Genomic DNA, 19,523 nt, shown 5'->3' on the forward strand with positions numbered 1-19,523 from the left:
TTCCAGCTTCATCGTATTTTTACTCCCTATGCATATCTACTTCACTAAATCCCTTGCTTTCTCCCGTTTTGGTTGTTATGGTGCATTATCGATTTACATCTGAGTGAGCCATTGGGCGGAGTAATCTCTAGAACCTCTGGGTTACTGAGATATATTCGTATATCTCACCCCATGTTTGGGGCTTTATTTCATGTAGTTGCAGTGGGGCTGAAGCTGTGGGCAAGAGGCCCATGGGATGAGTACTTGGACATGGAGATTGTTTTGCATTTTGAGGCCACTTTCGGCATAGGCTAGACTGAGGGCATTAACATTGTACATGGGTTTAGGATTATGCATATTGTCATATTTGTTCATGCCATATTTTGCCTAAGTCTAGTTGTTGTTTCATTATGTTTAATTTGAGGACTTATTTGTATTTATGTTAAGTATTTGGAGAATTGTAATATTATTATTATGAACCTTGTGTAACATTTAAAGCATGTATGTGATGAAAGGGAAATAGGCATATTCTAGGATATGATTTATGTTTAATGTGAAGAATGCATGCAAATGGAATAATGTGATTGAAATAAGTTTAAGTTTGACAGTGTAAGTATTGAATTGTAACTTGAGGAAATTGATACAAATTGTAATGGATTGTAAGAGCACCAAGGCATTGTTGGTTCTTGAGTGCCATCCATGTCTATTAGGTACCATTTGATGATAATTACACATTTTTTATAAAGTGGGATAGGTTGAATAAACAAAGGAGATGTCGTCGAATTTTAGATAAAATGGCAGTTTTTGGGTGAACTTTTGGAGAGCATATCTCCCTCCACAAAGGTCCAATAGGGATGTGCCATACACCATTTTGAATATTGAGATGTCAACTATGTTGTGTCAAAATTTGGTAGCCATTGGAGTTGTAGCAGACCTGTAGAGGCGTTCGAATAGGGACTGTCCAGAACGCCCTACAGCAGGCTGCGAATCTGCAGGTCTTGCCATTTTTTTCTACTGTGAGACGTGTTTATACTACTAATGTACAACAGACAGAGAAGGCACTGAAGCTGGTTAAAGGTATAATTTTCATTTCTAATATTGATTTATCTGTCTTGTTTGATTCGGGAGAGACACATTCGTTTATTGCAGAACATGTGGCTAAGGGGTTAAATTTAAAGGTCACATGGATGATTCCCCTCATGCATATTACCACTGCTACAGGAAAGGTTAGTGATTCCTCCTTTATTTGTAGAAATGTTGAGTTTGTCTATGAAGGCCGGGGTTACATTATTGATTTGATTATCTTGCTTGTGGTCTCTGTTAATCTGATTTTGGGTATCAACTGGTTGTCTCAAAACTGTGCAATGATTGATTGCTGCAGAAAGAGATTGATATTATTTCCTGAGAAGCCCGCTATTTGTCCGACTCCTTATCTGTCTGTCTGTCAAACTGTTAAGGCCTTAAAGGCTGGTGATCTGGGTTATGTGTTCTTAAGTGAACTTGTTGGTGACAAGGAGGAAGAAATTTCAAATATTTCGGTGGTTAATGAATTTGCTGATGTATTTCCTGATGAGATACCAGAATTTTCACCTGAGAAAGATTGAATTCTCTATTGATTTGTTGCCTGGTGTGGGGCCTATCTTTTTGGCTCCATACCGGATGTTGCCACTGGAGTTGGCTGAGTTGAGGAAGCATATTGAGGAGCTATCTGCAAAGAATTTTATCAGACCGAGTGTGTCTCCATGGGGAGCACTAGTAATATTTGTGACAAAGAAGGACGATAGCATGAGATTGTGTACTGACTACCGGCAGTTAAATAAAGTTACGATTAAGAACAGGTACTCTTCGTCGCGAATTGATGATCTTCTGGACCAGTTGAGGGATGCTTATGTATTTTCTAAGATTGATCTCTGGTCCGGATACCACCAGATCTGGATTATGTCGAAGGATGTGCCTAAAACGGCGTTCCGATCCAGATACGGATATTTTGAATATCAGGTTATTCCTTTTGGGCTTACTAATGCCTCGACAGTGTTCATGGACTATATGAATCGCATTTTTAAACCATATCTGGACCAGTTTGTTATTGTGTTCATTGATGACATCTTAATTTATTCCAAAAGCAAAGAAGAGTATACAGATCATCTAAGAATTGTGTTGCAGGTGTTGAAAGATAAGAAGCTTTATTCTAAGCCGTCTAAATGTGAATTCTGGTTATCTGAGGTCCAATTTATGGGTCATGTTATTTCTGCTAGTGGTGTTGCGGTGGATCCGAGTAAGATTGAAGTGGTAAGTGACTGGGAACGACCTAAGAATATAACTGAGATCAGGAGCTTTCTGGGTCTTGCTGGTTATTATCGCAGGTTTATACAGGAGTTTTCTGCTATGGCACTGTCGTTGACCTGATTGACACGAAAAGATACTCCTTTTGTGTGGACCCAGGAATGTGAGGAGTGCTTTTCGACTCTTAAAGAGAAATTGAATACTGCTCTTGTGTTGACTCTTCCTGATTTGGAAGGTGAGTTTGAATTATACTATGATGCTTCCAAGAAAGGTTTGGGGAGTGTTCTGATGCAAGAAAGGAGAGTGGTAGCTTATGCTTCTAGGCAGTTGAAGCCTCACGAGGAAAAGTATCCGACGCACGACTTGAAACTTGTTGCTATTGTATTTGCCTTGAAAATCTAGAGGCATTTTCTGTATGGGATGAAATTTGTTGTGTTCAGTGATGACAAAAACTTGAAATATTTGTTTGATCAGAAAGAGCTGAACATGAGACAGCAGAGATGGGTGGAATTCCTAAAGGATTATGCGAGTGAGGACAAAGCACACTGAAAAGTCTCATGTTAGTGTGTGGGGACAGTCATTGATTCTTGCAAGTGGCCGGACGATACACCTATATGCCAGCCTATTCGTACTATTTATTTTAATTATAAAATTAAATAAATATTTAAATAATTTAATTAATAAAATAATATTATTTTATTTAATTTTTTATAATTTTTTATTAGTATTAAAAGCTTGGCAAGTTTAAATAGACTAATAGGCCTAGGCCAGAGTTTGATTTTTTAATATAGGTCAAGTCAAACTTATAATTTAACTTGCATTAGACTAATAAGCCAGTAGGCAAGGCAAGATTCAAAATATTTTATATAAGTCTAACATATTTAAATTAAAGCCTAATGCATCTCAACTCATTTACACCCTTAAATGCAATAATAATCCTTAGCATTGAAAAGTAAATAGCAATGGACTCAGTTCAAATAACGATAATAATACAAATGGATCCAGTAATTAATTTTGCACTCATCATATTGTACTTAATTTGTTTAAGGGGGAGTAATTGTATAATTATATGTAAGTCAATAATAACATATAATATCTCTTTATCATTTATATGCATCACAATTCTTGTACATACGTTGTCGGTCAACAACACTGCAAGGGGGTTTGATTGAAAAAAAATAAATTTTAAGACATAGATTATGAAAGTATGAAATCACGGGGCATATATAAAATAAACAATAATTGCACTTAAAGTTAATTTTTTTAACTAAAACTAATTTAAAGTTGAGAAAACGTTATGGAGTAGTTGAAGAATGACGAAAGCAAAATTGATGTTATATGCATTATATGCAACCTTTTAATTAAGTATATGAAAATAATAGGCAGTATTAAGTCATTAAAATGAATTTATTGTGAAAAGCTTAAATAATTTATATGATGTTATAAATTTGAAATATTATAAAAAAATACTTATAGATAATTACTACAGTCCCTTAGGAGGGATTAATTTGAAAAAATTTGAAAGTATAAAAATTTATTAAAAGCTTTTAAGTTATAAAAGCTTATATGAAGTATTTGTAAAACTGTAAAATTCAGAGACCTGGACTGCAATTTGATCAATTTTTTTAATTTAATATAAGAAAATAACAACTTGAATGAATAAAAAATAAAAAAAGGAAACATACAGGGAGAGTTTAGACGATTGTTCCCTAATAAGAATCCACAGGTCCCTTGTCAAACAGTGCCACTTACCAACATTTCCCACAAAATTCCTAATTACTCCACAACACAACGAAGTTCACAGCAACTAGACATTTTCCCTTTGCGTTTTCTTCTCAAATTGTTCCCAATTCCCATTTTCACTTTGATTCATCACACACCCACCCGCCAATGCGTTCCTCTTGATGTGTTTGCTCATGTTCCTTCTGCAGTTGCCAACCCCCAAATCATAGGGTCTCTGTTTTGCTTCAGACCCTTTCAATTTATTTTCCTTCAGGTAAAATTCTCTTCTTGATGGTTCTTTGTTGCTCTGTGATCTTATATGACGGTTTTGATAAATGGGGTTGATCATTTTTTGTGAATCATAAAGTTTTAATCTTGATGGGTACTTTTTTTTTTGGTAACAATCTTGATGGGTACTTTATTTTGATGGTTTTGGGAATTTGTTTTAGGAAAGGCTCTAGATAATGTTTTGATTTTGGGTTGTAATTTCTAGGGATGTAAGTTCAATGCATAGTGATATTTTATTCAATTGGTCCTTGTGGTTACAGGTTTTGGGTTGAGGGTTTGTTGAATGGGGATTCAGACAATGGGTTCTCAAGGTAATGGGCAACAGTCTCATTTACAGCCTTCTTCGTTGTCTAGGCAAAACTCTTGGTATAGTCTCACTCTTGATGAGGTTAGGAGTCAATTAGGAGACATGGGGAAGTCATTGGGGAGCATGAACCTAGATGAGCTTCTTCAAAATGTATGGACTGCTGAAGCTAATAATTCTGTTATAGGCTTAGACAATGAAAACATATTGCGGTCATCGTCTTCTCTTCAACGTCAGGCGAGCCTGACATTGGCTCGTGCTTTGAGTGGGAAGACAGTTGATGATGTATGGAGAGAAATTCAACAAGGTCAGAAGAAAAGGTATGGAGAAGATGTGAAAAGTCAGGATAGAGAAATGACTCTCGGTGAAACCACTTTAGAGGATTTCTTGGTGCAAGCAGGGCTTTTTGCTGAAGCTTTTATAAGTCCGGCCAGGGGGTTGGATACAATGGATTCCTCCACTTCTCAGAGTTTTCAACATAAAGCAGGCTTGTCATCCTCCCCTTCAATTGGGAGTTTATCAGACACAAGACCAGGCCGGAAAAGGTACGGTCCAGATGTGTATGAGAAAACTCTGGAAAGGAGGCTGACGAGGAAAATCAAGAATAGGGAATCCGCTGCCCGCTCACGGGCACGAAAACAGGTCTAGCTTTCATGTATTACATAAGCTAATATGCTATAGTGAATTGATTAGATTATTCTGTTGTTTCTTGATTTGTTTTACCTGTTGGGGATATTATTTTTTACTATCACCTGTCAATGTTTAATGGTGCAGGCTTACCATAATGAACTGGTTAGCAAGGTTTCCCGTCTAGAAGAAGCAAATGTAAAGCTCAAGAAAGAGAAGGTACCAGGCCTCATTCATGTTTTTATTTTTCCCCTATGTTCAGCATTCTTTGTATTTCTTTAGCTTAGAAATTCTATTGAGGGTTTTATTTATGGTTTGTTGGTCATTAATTTCCCATTCTTGATTGAAAAGTTTAGGTTGTGTGCTATGGATTAATTTTTTTTTTTTTTTGAACCTAAGAGTAGTTGATTGTCATTGAATTTTTTGATCCTTGGGGAAGTAGAATATTGCAAATTCCCCGTATTTATAAGATTCTAATTTTCTAACTAAATAGAATGATATTTGAGAACAAATTGTTGTAAATGATTGAAATTATTTTATTTTATTTTATTAGTTTTTGGGTTTATTCCCTTTGGCCCGTTAGTCTTTATAAATAGTGTAACCCTTGTACATGTTTTCCTGTGAATTAGTAATATATTAGAATTCTCCTTTCAAGTTGGCATCAAAGCTCTGGATTTAGGAGTTGCCTTTTGCTTCCACAGATGCCGCCTCTAGTGCGGATCTTTCCTTTTACGCTTCTAGTGCGAATTCTCTTTTGCCATCATTGTGCCTCTTCAACCGATCACTTTTCCGGTCACCAACCACCACTGGCCACTATCAGAAAAAAAATTCGAACTACTTTTTTGATAAAGAAGACAACTTTCTAACTCAGGAACTTCGCTATCTATCATTCTACATCACTCTCGTGTCCAAGAACTTATCCATGTGCTTCCAAACATAGTCACAACTGTCGTTGTCTCTCCGGCCAACCATTTTCATATCACTTTTCTAACTGGTCAACAAAGGTGGAGTCGCATGGCCTAGATCGGTTGGAACAAAGAAGCACATCGCCTAGAACAGCTCCACATGTTGGCCTGCCTCCTGCGTATGAGATCCACGTGCCATCACTATGGAGCGTGTGTGAGCCATCTCCTCAGCTCCAACTTGTCGTCGTCTTGCTTATGCTTGCTTTCTCTATCTTTATTTGCCCTCCTATCCTTGATCCCAACAACGTTTGGGTGGTGGGTGTTTTTGCTTTTATCATAAAGCTTCAATTTTTTTTGTTCTTGTTGGCCTTCCTTTCTCAGATTTGATGTTTTTATTTGCTATTTGGCATCTCCGGAGACCTTCATGATAATTACCCACCCCTTTTTGTGTTACTTTTTATGATTTTTTGTTCTTTTTCATCCATGCGATATTGGTTCATCCATTGTAATGGTTTTGGACACAAAAGATATGTGCTTTCTCCTTCCTTCATGGGAAGCAACAAGTTCTGGAGAAGCTAGGTAAAACAACCCCGTAGTGACTATTTGGTGAGGAGAGTTGTAGCATCTTAAGGTCATTGCTGATACTCTCAGTAATCCTCTTGACGCATGTTCTTTTGCTATGTAAGAACACACATTCTATATCTCTTGCTTCTTGCCTTGATTTCAATAATTTATGGATTATGGATTTTTGTGCAACTGATCCTATGACTTGTCTAGCTAAGCTGTTTCTTTCTCATCACCCTGCTCTTGGTATCCATACTATAGTCGTAGCTGATAGATCCTACAAATTAGTGAGTTCTAGTAACATTCAAATTCAACCCTTTTTGTGTCTAAAAATTGTTCTTCATGTTCCTTAGCTCTCCACCAATCTTATCTCTATGTATAAGCTTACAATATGACTTGAATTGTTCTGTCACCTTTTTCCCTACTCATTGTGTTATTTAGGATCTCACCATGAAGAGGACAGTTGGAGTTGTTGTGAAGTAGGGTGGGTTGTACTATCTCATTCCCGAGCATGTTACAACTAATACCTAGAATCAATTATTAATATTTCCTTCTTTGTGATGTTTCCATTTTGTTTTTGCTTGAGTCAATTGACTCTTTACATTGTGATATTTGTGAGCTTGCAGAATACCATTGTGTGTTTTTTCCTTCAAGTGCCATAAAATGTAATTAACCCTTTACCCTTATTATTCTAATATTTGTGGCCCTTCTAAAGTGCACAATGTTTCAAGTGCTAAGTGGTTTATTTACTTTGTTGATTATTGTACTAGGTGACGTGTTAGAAATATCAGATTTTTTTATCCGATTTTATCACATGATCGAGACTCGATTTAATAAAAGTGTTAAAATATTAAGATCTAATAATTGTACGAAATATGTCAACCAGCGTCTGTTACAAATCATTTTAGACAAGGGTATGTTCATGAGCTCATATGTGTGGATACCCCTCAACAAAACGAGGTTGTTGAGAGAAAAAATTGTCACCTTCTTGAAGAAACTAGAGCATTACTTTTTCAAACATTTGTTCCCGACTCTTATAAGGGAGAAGCCATATTAACTGCAGCCTATTTGATCAACTGCTTTCCTTCTTAGGTTCTTGGCCATATAAATCCAGTCTTTCTCAAAATAACTAAGCGCATTGAGCCTAATTGTCACTTTGTTTGAGATAAAATTTAGTTTGGGGAGATCAAAACATTTGTTAACTCACTTGATGAACTAACATATATTTTTACTAAGGCCCTTAGGGTCCCCGATTCAACTATATACATGACAAACTTGAAGCATATGATATATGCAAACTATATTGAAGAGGAGTGTTAGGATTATTAGAATATCCTCGCATATTAGTATAACAACAATTAGGATCATGTATATAAGGAAGGAAATCATTATCTAATTTCATACTAAGCTATATACACAAATGTGTGGTCTGCTAAGGAATCTCAGAATTCTCCTCAATATTTTGATCTTCAAGTTACACCTTTATCCTTGTTATCAGCTGCAGTCAAATTAGTATAACTATGTACTTCCGTTTTAATTTTATGGCAACCTCATTGTATAATATTTTAACCAGGCTGTTGATTGGTGCATCATTATATTAGTGTGTTTCAAATTCAAAAAACCTTAGTGACAGTTATTTTAAGTGTAATAGAAATCTGCCATTCTTTGTTAATTGTTGCAAGATAATTTTACTTGAACCATTAGATTATATGTTGAAGATTTGACATTTGAGCAACAACTGTAAGTTCCTGATTTCATATTGCATTCTTATCCTTTAATAGGAATTTGAGCAGAGGTTACCGTCTGAACCATTGCCTGAACCAAAATATCAGCTTCGAAGAATAAATTCTGCCTCTTTCTGACATGTGACCTTCCATGATGTTTTCTTATTTACAACTTTCTTGGCTTTAATGGGGACATGTCCAGGATTGCGTTACTGCATTGCTCATCGCTGCTGCTTGCTTCCGTCGGGGAGTTATCTCTATCTCTATAATTAACTAACTAAAGGGTACATATTGCACCAAAGGTCTGATGTTCATAAGTTTTAGCTTTGCTGGGAAACAGAATCAGTAATGGTTTGAGTCTAATGGAAGGTTTGCCTTTTTGTATAATGATTATCCGAGCATGCTGGGGTGATTACCAAGCATAAAACAGAATCAAAACAATTAACAAAATTTTAAAATTAATAGAGATTAGGGGGAGAGGAGTGCAGATGAGATTTATTTTGGTTCAATCACCAATCAGCGGTGATCTATATCCTGTCATTAGGCAAATTACCCCAGATTTTCTTTCACTATGTTTTAAGCTCTAAATGGTGCATGGGAATCGCTACAATACAACCGCTAAAAGTTATGGTCTTTGGAAAACTGTGCAACAACAATACCACATTTTTGAACGCATTAATTTTGTAAAATTGATTAAAACCTCTGAAAAATACAGCAGTTCGTGACCAAAGAGACAATGGAACCATATATATAGAAGATTGATTGCATTAAATGAGTAACTAATAGTTACAATTGATAACTGATCTTAGATTCCAAATATATTTTGGGCTATATTTGGATATATCCAGTCGTATATCTAGATATATCATGACAACTGACCTCTATTACACTTGAAATAGAATCCCTTTTCCTTTTAATTGGATTTTAACACTAATACACGTGACTGTAGAGAAGGTGACTAGGTGATAAACTTACATGAATAACCATTTTAGCACACTTAGGATGTATGCTATGGTGCAATGCAATCTTGATTTTCATTATTAAGGCTCATGCAATGCCATCAATCATTTATCTTTACAATTGAATCTAAGTGTAAAAATTATACAACTCAGATTTGCAGATTTACCTTCATGAGCTTTGAGTCTTCAATCAATACTTGTATCTACATTTGAACATGATTATTCACTTGGGCTCTTGAAGACTTTAAGCTTCATATGATCTTTGACTTAGCTTTTCTCTTGAATACTTTGATTTTTCAACACTTGAATTCTTCTTCTCTCTTTTGTGTGTTGCTAGGGCGAAGATATATGTTTGTCATCGTCAAAACACTATGTGAATTACCATGATATCTATCTTCAAATGCTCTTGATGCCACTATGAATACTAAATTTTGTCCTAAATATTAAAATAAAAATAAAAATTGAAGACACCCCAATTTTGTCTCTAGTCATAAATAATAATAACAAAAAATAGTAAATAAATTAATAAAAAAAAATGAAAGGAAGGGGCTTCCAAAAGCTGAGAAGGACATTTACTCAAGGAAGCACGGACACTTGTAAAAGCAGGGAGAGTTGTGTCGACACACGGCGACACGCTCTGTCACGTTCTGACACGGTGTCAGACACGTGGTCAACTTTTTCCGACATGTTGACCATTCCGACACGCGAATTTGACTGCGTCCGACACGGTCAATTTGACGGTGTCCGACACAGTCAAATGGCATTTTCTTAATTTTTTTTTTTTAAATTATTTTTTAAAAAAATTAAAATATATTAATAAAGCTTATACCTGATCATATCAATTTTATTTTTTTGTCTTTTTTTCCTTAAGTAGATAAGAGATCATCTCAGTATCATTGTTGTCAATTCCTATCACGCTCTTGTTGTATCTCCTTGTCTCTGATCTCTCTCTAATATGATTTGATCTCTCTATCTGATATTATATCTCTCTCTCATCTCAATTCTTATTTTTTTTATTAAAGCTTCCATCTTTATAACGTGTTGATGGGTATTATTAATTTAGTTTCATTTTTTGTTAAATTATTAAATATTAAATGAAATATACACTATATGAATTAAAAATATTATTAATATTAAAACGTGTCCCAATGTGTCGAAATCCACAATTTTTTAGGATAGACGTGTCGAAGTGTCGTGTTGTGTCACGTGTCGCGTGTCGTATCGGTGCTACATAGCATTTACTCTCCTTGGTCAATGGTATTTTCAGCTGGTACAATTTTTTTTTTTTTTTTTGAATAATCTCAAGGATATCTTCTATTGTAACAGAAGATTAATCCCCATTAAGCACTGTAGTATCTTTTTGGGGTAATTTTTCAAATCTTTTTTTTTTTTCCATTTCCAAGGTTTGCACTCAAGACTTTAATTAAGAGGCCCAGATTCCTTACCACCTGTACCAAAGAAGTTTGGTAGCTGGTACAAAACTTTGATCTTGTAGCTAAGTCAAAACAAAATAATTTAAAGTAGACAAACAAAAGTATGCTAAAAATAAGCAAGTATTGGAATTTTGAAAGAAAGGATTGTGCATAATATACAGCAAAGTAGTGAGTCAAAATTGCCTCTGCATAAAAGGAAAAAGCATGCTTATGATGCAGTCTGGTCACCAATGGTAAGAAAATAGAGGGAATCAAGAAGGGATGACGTTAGGCAGAAATTTTGGGGGAGTTGGCTGTAGAAAAGGGGGCAGAGAATAAAGGGCACAGAAGAAAATTCTGGTGAGAAAAAAAGGAAGTAAAGGAGCGATGCAAAAACATTCTGGCAGAGAATATATATATGTGTGTGTGAAACTTCAGAAATTTCATGGGGTCTTTTGGTTTTTTGATGATGATGGAAAAAAACATTCAATGTTTTTTAAAATGAGGTTAACAATTCCAACGTAGAAAATAATGAGAATTTAATACAACTGTATTCTACTGAAAGATGTTAAACTATTTTTCCATCTATATCAACTTCAAATTTTGAATTTTAAAAAAGAAATAGGATATTAATGCACCTGATTGCAACTAATTCCCATGTAAAAAATAATGGTAATTTAATACAGCTGTCTCCCACTAAAAGATGTTAAATTATTTTTCCATCTATGTCAACTTCAAATTTCGAATTTTAAAAAAAAAAAGTGGAATATTAATGCACTTGTCTGCCACTAATTAATACTGAACTCTTTTCGCACTAACTATTTATTTTTAAATATTTTAATTTTCAAATTAAAATAAAATATTTTTCATTTATTTGTGTTTTTAAATTCTATATCTCGTATAATTATTTTTTCGTTTTCCATATTATCATTATGAACATTGACAACTCTCATTTTTATAAGGTTTAGGTTTCTGGTCGAACTTTACCCGGGTACACCCCTCCCTACCTGGGTAAATAATTCAAACATTTTTCCAGATTGAAGAACTCTATCCGGGTACACCCCTCCCTACCCAAGTAGGCAAAAAATTTCAAAAAATACCCGGGTAGGAAGGGGTGTACCCGGGTAGGCTTGGTGGTCAACGGTCAAATAGGGGCAGATTGGTGTTATGTTTTCTGAGGAGGTTAAATTTTCAAATTAATTTGAAATGAAGGTCAAATTGGTAATTAATTATTAATTAAGGGTCATAAGAATCAAAAAGCCAGGATTCCATTCATATCTCATTCATCTTAGGATTAACTATTTCCCATTTTCATTAATGGAATTGGCAACTCATTATTAACATGAGCAACTCATTATTTGTAATAGGTATATTAATTACTACTATTTTTTGTATTTAAATTTTAAATTTAAATTATTTTTTATCAGCTCTACATATATTTTTATAATTTTAAATATTTTTTCATTTAATCTATAATTTTATATTATATTTAAATTTATTATATACATATATTTTTTCTCAGTGTAGAAACATTAAATGTTGAATTCTTCCAATACCAATCAAGTTCAAAATTTAAATTAAAATAGTTTGAATTTTAAATATTAAATATTTTCCCACCTAATAGACATAAAAAACACTATTGATAGGCTTAACAAATTTTCATGCAGAAAGTAGTGGGAAAATTAAAATAGTCTGTAAAAATACATAAGTGCTAACATCTTTTTACTGACACAAGAGTTGGATGGTCACTGAATAATCATTCATTTTTATATTGATTAAATTTTTTTAATTTTTTTTTTCAGAGTGATAGATGTCATTTTTTATTTAAATTAAAAATTTAAATCTTTTGTATTTTTTTATTCAAAATACTTTTGTATTAATTATACGTATTTTTTGTAAAAATAATTTTTTATCTTTTAGTTTATAATTTTTATATTGGTTATACATATATATTTAAAATGTTTATGTTAAAAAAAATTAATAAAAAATACTTGTACGAAAGTTTTTAAGGAGCATGAATGATTTCCTGATATGAACTGAATTAATTTATTAAGGATAATCTCTATCTACGTTTGCCTATGAGAATAATAATGCCATGCATGTCTAATATTTTTCTAGTAAATAATGCAACTAAGTTTACCAAATTGGATGGTCACTGGTTACTAAATGGTCACTCATTTTTACAGTGATTAAATTTTTATAATTTGTTTTTTTTTTTCAGAATGATAGATGCCATTTTGTTTATTTAAATTTAAAATCTAAAACATTTTGTATGAATTTTACATATTTTTTAAAAAGTTATTTTTTTTCTCTTTTAATTTATAATTTTATAATTTTATATTGATTATTACATGTTCATCTAATAGAAGAATAACTTGAGAAGATGATGAAGATAAACAGACAGAGAAGAGAATAAACATGTGCACAAAAGCTAGTTACCAAATGAAAAGAGCCGATAACACATATCCTATATATACATAAAATAATTTCATTTTTTAGTAATTAAGCCCAATAGTGAGATATTATTAATAGGGTTAACAATTACCCATGCAGAAATTTTTTTTAGGCATAATAATAAATATCATTAATAGACTTAACCAATTTCAAAGATGGTGCTTTGAGATGGAGAAAAATATGAAGCTAAAATTCCCCTTTTTTAAAATTTTCTCCTTGTTTTTAGGCAATAATTTTGGTTAATGTACAGTGGGAGAATTCATTTCTTAGAAGACGAAAGAAAGAAAAAGGAGATATAGATGTTAGCAAGCAATGGAAAAATCTGAAACTTCTGCAACTCTTTTAATGTCTCTTGATCTTGTTCTCCAGGCTTAGTTGGAAAAGAAAAAGAAAAATGTAAAAAAGTCTAGAATAAAAAATTCCAAAAAATCTCGATATAATTTTGAATCTATTTTCATGATTTGCAAAGGCATAAATTTCAATTCGTTTAGATTCCAATCCAAAATCAGGCTTAGTAGTCTTTTACACGGCGGGGTAACTAAGTTACCAAATTTGAAAGTAGCTAAATCAGATGAAAAAAAGGGAAATATCACTCAATTGATGTTAGTTTCAGTTGAATATGCTGTTTGTATAGGTACCCAAAACAAACATGTTTAATTTAGAATTTGTATTCATAACTTGAGTATTCCCCCTTGTGCCGATTAAAGATAAAACTAATATTTCAATTATCAATGGTTTAACAGAACAGGAGGATATGAACTGTACCAACCCATTGTACACCAGTATTGTTAACATTGATTATGATATTAAGCGCAGTTATAATCACAACAATTCATTTATAAAAATACGAGTAAACTTTTTTCTTTTCATTACGCGAGAATTTAAAACAATAATAAAGCGTAACGAATAAAAGTTGTGACCGTAACTGAAAATTAATTGCGGAATAAATAAAACAATTGCGTAAATATCATATTATACTCCTCTCAAGTCACTAAGGGGTTCCCATAAACTCACTTAGCCTAAATCTCACCTTTACGGTTTCTACCTATCCGAACATGGTTCAGTTATTTAATTACTGCCGAAAATATGCAAGTCACGAACCTCCCATCTTTTAGTATGTTATTCTACACTTAATTATCTTTCTAATGAGCTATTACACGCTCCAAAAAGTTCTCGTTTGCACCGGATATCACCGTTTGAAGTTGGACAAGCAAACCTGCCAGCCAACCTCAAATAGGGCTCCAAACATCCCTCACTCTTTGCTAGATTCCTGACAAACCACTCCACCAAATACTCTCAAAGTTTTATACAGAAAACCTGACACCTCAAGCTTCAATTTGAAATATCATGCACCTAATTTTACCAAGAAACGAAGCAGGAATAAATTTTTCAAAAACCGACAGTGACAGCCCCATGTCGAGGGAAGTTTTGGGCAGTCTGTGTTCACTGGTTTCTACAGGGCAGCGTTTAACTCCTATGGTTCTCAAATTTTGACACACGGTAGTTGACATCTCAAGCTTTACAATGGTGTATGGCACGTCCCTATTGGACCATTGTGGAGGAGATATGCTCTCCCAAAGTTCACTCAAAAGTTTCCCTTTTATAGAAATTTTGTCGATATCCCACTTTTCATAGTGTGTTATCTAACCTCAAATGGTACGTAATAAACATGGGTGGCACTCAAGGACCAACAATTCCTTGGTGCTCTTACAACCCATCACAATTTATATCAAAAGTTTACTTTACAACTAATTGATTACATTATCAAATCTTAAACTATTTCAATCACATTAGTTCCATTGCATGCATTCATTTGACATAAAACATAAATCATATCCTAGAATAGGCCTATTGCCCTTTCATCATATAGCATGTTTCAATATTACACAAGGTCTCAATATACCAATTACAATGCTTCTTTACAACAATTACAATAATCCTTCAAATATACATAATAAGTGCTCAAAATAAATCATGAGCAATAATGACTAAACTTAGACAAAATGTGAAATGAACAAAGATGAAAGTAATAAATCCTAGATCACATGCAATGTTCATATCCTAAGTCTAGCCTAGGCCCAATGGCCACAAAATGCAAATTAAACTCCAGCTACCATGCTCATCCTATAGGCCTGTTGCCCGTCGCTCCGGTACCACTGCCACTACCTGAAATAAAGTCCCCAAAACGGGGTGTGATATACGGATATATCTCAGTAACCCAGAGGCTCTGGAAATTACTCCGCCCAATGGCTCACTTTGATGCATATCAATAATATAATAAAACATTCAAAATAGGATAAAGCAAGTGATTTAGTGAAAAAGGGAAACATAAGGAATAAAATACGATGAAGCTGGAATGGTCGAAGCCAATACCACGCAACATCCGGCCTATTGGCCTCGGCATAATAGCCTATGGGTTCTCATCCAAGAAGTGTTCCCAGAACATCAACCAAGGCACTTTCCATCCATATACACCTGAGACTTCCTAGTGTGCTCTTCTACGGATGACAGACTGATGCTACCCGGCAAGTATACCGATCGCACAAGTAATACAGTGATAAGAAAAGTATCGTCTCCACAAGGATTGTGATCAAATATCAAATAATCGTTCCTTTTAAGACGGGAAGAGTTCAAATAAATGTGACAAAATATTGTGGATATGAGTAATAATAAGAACTAAGATAAAAACGTATTTTTGGAATTTTTGTTGTGAAAAATAAAACAGAGATTGATTTTATAAAATATGAGAAGGCATTGTAGCTAGAGTGCACTCACCATATGATCCCACCTTTTACTCTGGATTGATTTAAAATACTCATTTAAATAAATACTCAGATAATTTATCATCTAAAAGTTATTAAATAGTTAACCTTCAATCTCTTGCAAGGTTAACCCTTTAACCCCAATTGAAACCCCAATTCCTTGCGATGTTTCTAATGAAATTAAGCAATGAGAACGATAAATTAAACATCTGCAATGTTATACACGTCTATTCCTAGCACGCATACAAATTGTTATCCTACTCCCTTTCAAGATCAAAAACCCCAATATTCCTATCTAGGGTTCTTACCCTCAAACTATCATCAACTATTAGATTGATCAATTCTAAGAAAGAAGATAGAAATTACGCACAGAGTAGAGATAAATATAAATATATAAAAGAGTAAATATAAACCAATCCGTTGTAACAAGGGTTCACATAGGGTTTGTGACCCTAACTACAATAAAGAGTACTAGCCAACCATTGTCATGGGTGACATAAAATTATAAAAGATAAAGATGAAGAGTGTAATTACAAAAAGGAAGACTAAGAACAATCCTTCGTTCCTCTCCTCCTTCTAAAATCCTTGTTTTCTTTCTCTCTGACGTCTAAAAGTCGAATCCCTTTTTATGTCATGAAACCTCCTTTTTATAGTTCTCACATATCGTCTTCCAAAATTTCCCTTAAAAGACACGGTGATTTTTTTCTCGCAACTTGGTGTGAGATCGTGCCACTGTGCCGCAGAACTGCGCCACATCACTGGAAGATGGCCCAGCAACCCATCTTGCGCCAAACCGCGCCACTACGGCGCCAAGTCGCGCCATTTCTCTGGCATATGGCCCAGAAAAATCTGATGCAGCTCAGAACCATTATTCATGCAGATTCGTGCCAACCGTCTTTTAAAATTTCGTTTTCTTCTTGTTTCTCCCTATATAAACATAACAAATAGGTGAGAAATATCATTGAAATGGAAAAGTCAACATACTAAGCAAATATGTAAATAAACTACTCTTTTATGACTTAATCCTTATCAATTTTAGCTTGGAAAACTACATATGCCAGAGGCACATCAAATCATTCCCAGAATTAAATGTTGTTATCCCCAGCAACAGACAAGATTCAAACATAGAAGAACCAAAAACAACCAACTAGCACAACATCACACAGATAATCGATAGATCATTATGCTAAGCATGACTGAATCAATGCAAGGAGTTCCTAACAATGCCTTCTATTCTAATGAAAATGTCAGAAACTAACTTGAACACCCCTCACCAAGATAAACATACAACACTCAACACTCAAGTGTTTGGGGAAATAACAATCACTCGATCCACCACAGCAATAGCACTACCATAAGCTTGATCATATTCTCAAGTTCCTAAAGATGAGAAACATTAACACATGCACAATTAATCAAAAGGACTTCACATGGATGTAACTTGGCCTGGCTTAGGGGTATGAATTTATGGGAAGTGGCTAAAATTATAAGTTGAGATTGAAACACTGATATACACTTGAAAAATAATCAAATCTCAAACAAATTTTAGCTCCATTATTCTTTACGATTAGGGGTCCATCCCTTTTATTTTCCACCTTTTTCACATTGTTATACACACTATTTTTTTAGAGAGATATTACTTAGCTTCAGTGGAGCTTACCTCAATTGATTTTCTTTTCTTGTCAATCATTTCAATCTCAACAAAGCTAAGACAATAGGAGCATGGCTAAGCAATCAGCAGGCATCATGAACAAATAGGCTCAGCCTCAAAGGGGCTAACAATGGAAAAATCAAATAGGTGGGCTATCTGGCCACGACTAACAAGAATAAAATTGCCTTAATCATTTCAATCAATGCATGTATCACAGAGAAACAGAGCAAGTTCTAGAGTGCTACCACAGAGAGGTCTCTCAAGAATAAACTTGAAAGGGGTATTCTAATATATTATAGAATTGTAAATAATCTGTACAAAGGGTTCTCTATTTATAGAGAATACTTGACCTAATTTTAACCTAATGGGCTTGGCCCAATACAACAAATAAATGACTAAATAATAACTAAATAATTATTATTTACAACACTCCCCCTCAAGCTGAGGAATAGATATTTATCATTCCCAGCTTGCTAGTAAGTTCTTGAAATCTGTCTGAAGGAAGCCCCTTTGTTAATAGATCAGCTAATTGACGCTCAGTGAGAATGTATGAAGTGGTAATCAACCTGCTATCAAGTTTCTCTTTGATGAAATGGCGGTCAACCACAATATGTTTAGTCCGATCATGTTGGACTGGATTATGAGCTATACAAATAGCGAACTTATTATCACATAGCAGCTTCATAGGTCCCTCACATTTTATTTTGAGATCATCAATTACAATTTTCAGCCACAGTAACTCACAAATGCCTTGAGCCATAGCTCGAAATTCAGCTTCTGCACTTGATCTGGCAACCACATCTTGTTTCTTACTTCTCCATGTCACCAAGTTACCGCAAAGAAACATGCAATAACCAGTGGTAGAACGACAGTCAGTCACGGATCCAGCATAATCAGCATCTGTGTAGACTTCTAAAGATAGATTGCCATCACGTCGGAATAACAATCCTTTACCAGGAGTACCTTTAAGATACTGAAGAATTCTCTTTACTGCCTGCATGTGTTTTTCTTTTGGATCGTGCATAAACTGACTGACAACACTAACAGCATAAGCTAGGTCTGGTCTAGTATGGGCCAGACATATCAATTTCCCAACTAGCCGTTGATATTGTCCTTTATCAACTGGAGGACTCTCTTCTTCATAGCCCATCTTGTGATTCTGCTCAATAGGAGTATTAGAGGGTTTACACCCGAGCTTTCCTGCTTCTTTGAGAAGATCAAGAACATATTTCCTCTGGCTGATAAAAATTCCTTTGCTTGAATGAACTACTTCTATCCCTAGGAAATATCTCAGTTTCCCAAGGTCTTTGATTTCAAACTCAGAGGCAAGCCGTGTTTGCAGAATCTGTCTCTCCACAAAATCATCACCTGTGATAATAATATCATCAACATATACAAGGAGCACAGTAAGCTTCCCATTTTGGGAGTGCTTGAAGAAAAGAGTGTGATCTCCTTGGCTCTGTCTGTATCCTAAGGTCATCATAACCTTAGTAAATCTTCCAAACCAAGCACGAGGTGACTGCTTCAATCCATACAAGGCCTTTTTTAATCTACAAACTTTATTTTCCCCCTTCACAGAATCAAAACCAGGCGGGATTTCCATGTAGACTTCTTATTCTAACTCACCATTGAGGAAAGCATTTTTCACATCAAATTGATTTATATCCCAATTGTAATGGGCAGCAAGGGATAATAAGATTCTCACTGTATTCATCTTTGCAACTGGAGCAAAGGTTTCTTCATAATCAATGCCATAGGTTTGAGTGTAACCTTTGGCCACTAATCGAGCCTTATATCTCTCAAGAGTGCCATCAGAATTATATTTCGGGGTATAAACCCATCTGCACCCTACTGCTTTCTTTCCGTTGGGTCTATCAATAACCTCCCAT

General features: G+C 34.5%; 1 protein-coding gene across 1 annotated transcript; it reads left to right on the top strand.

Moving 5' to 3' along the window:
* Positions 1–3,993: 3,993 nt before the first annotated feature.
* Positions 3,994–9,043, top strand: LOC133307227 (ABSCISIC ACID-INSENSITIVE 5-like protein 3). Its single transcript, XM_061507707.1, has 4 exons — positions 3,994–4,258; positions 4,533–5,218; positions 5,351–5,422; positions 8,454–9,043. Exons 2-4 carry the CDS (start codon positions 4,556–4,558, stop codon positions 8,532–8,534), a joined length of 816 nt encoding a protein of 271 aa, XP_061363691.1. The 5' UTR covers positions 3,994–4,258; positions 4,533–4,555; the 3' UTR covers positions 8,535–9,043.
* Positions 9,044–19,523: the final 10,480 nt, after the last annotated feature.

Source organism: Gastrolobium bilobum, unplaced genomic scaffold (genome assembly GCF_033153095.1).
Source record: "Gastrolobium bilobum isolate Gb01-03AN ecotype WA unplaced genomic scaffold, APGP_CSIRO_Gbil_v1 utg1374, whole genome shotgun sequence".
Taxonomy (NCBI): Eukaryota; Viridiplantae; Streptophyta; class Magnoliopsida; order Fabales; family Fabaceae; genus Gastrolobium; species Gastrolobium bilobum.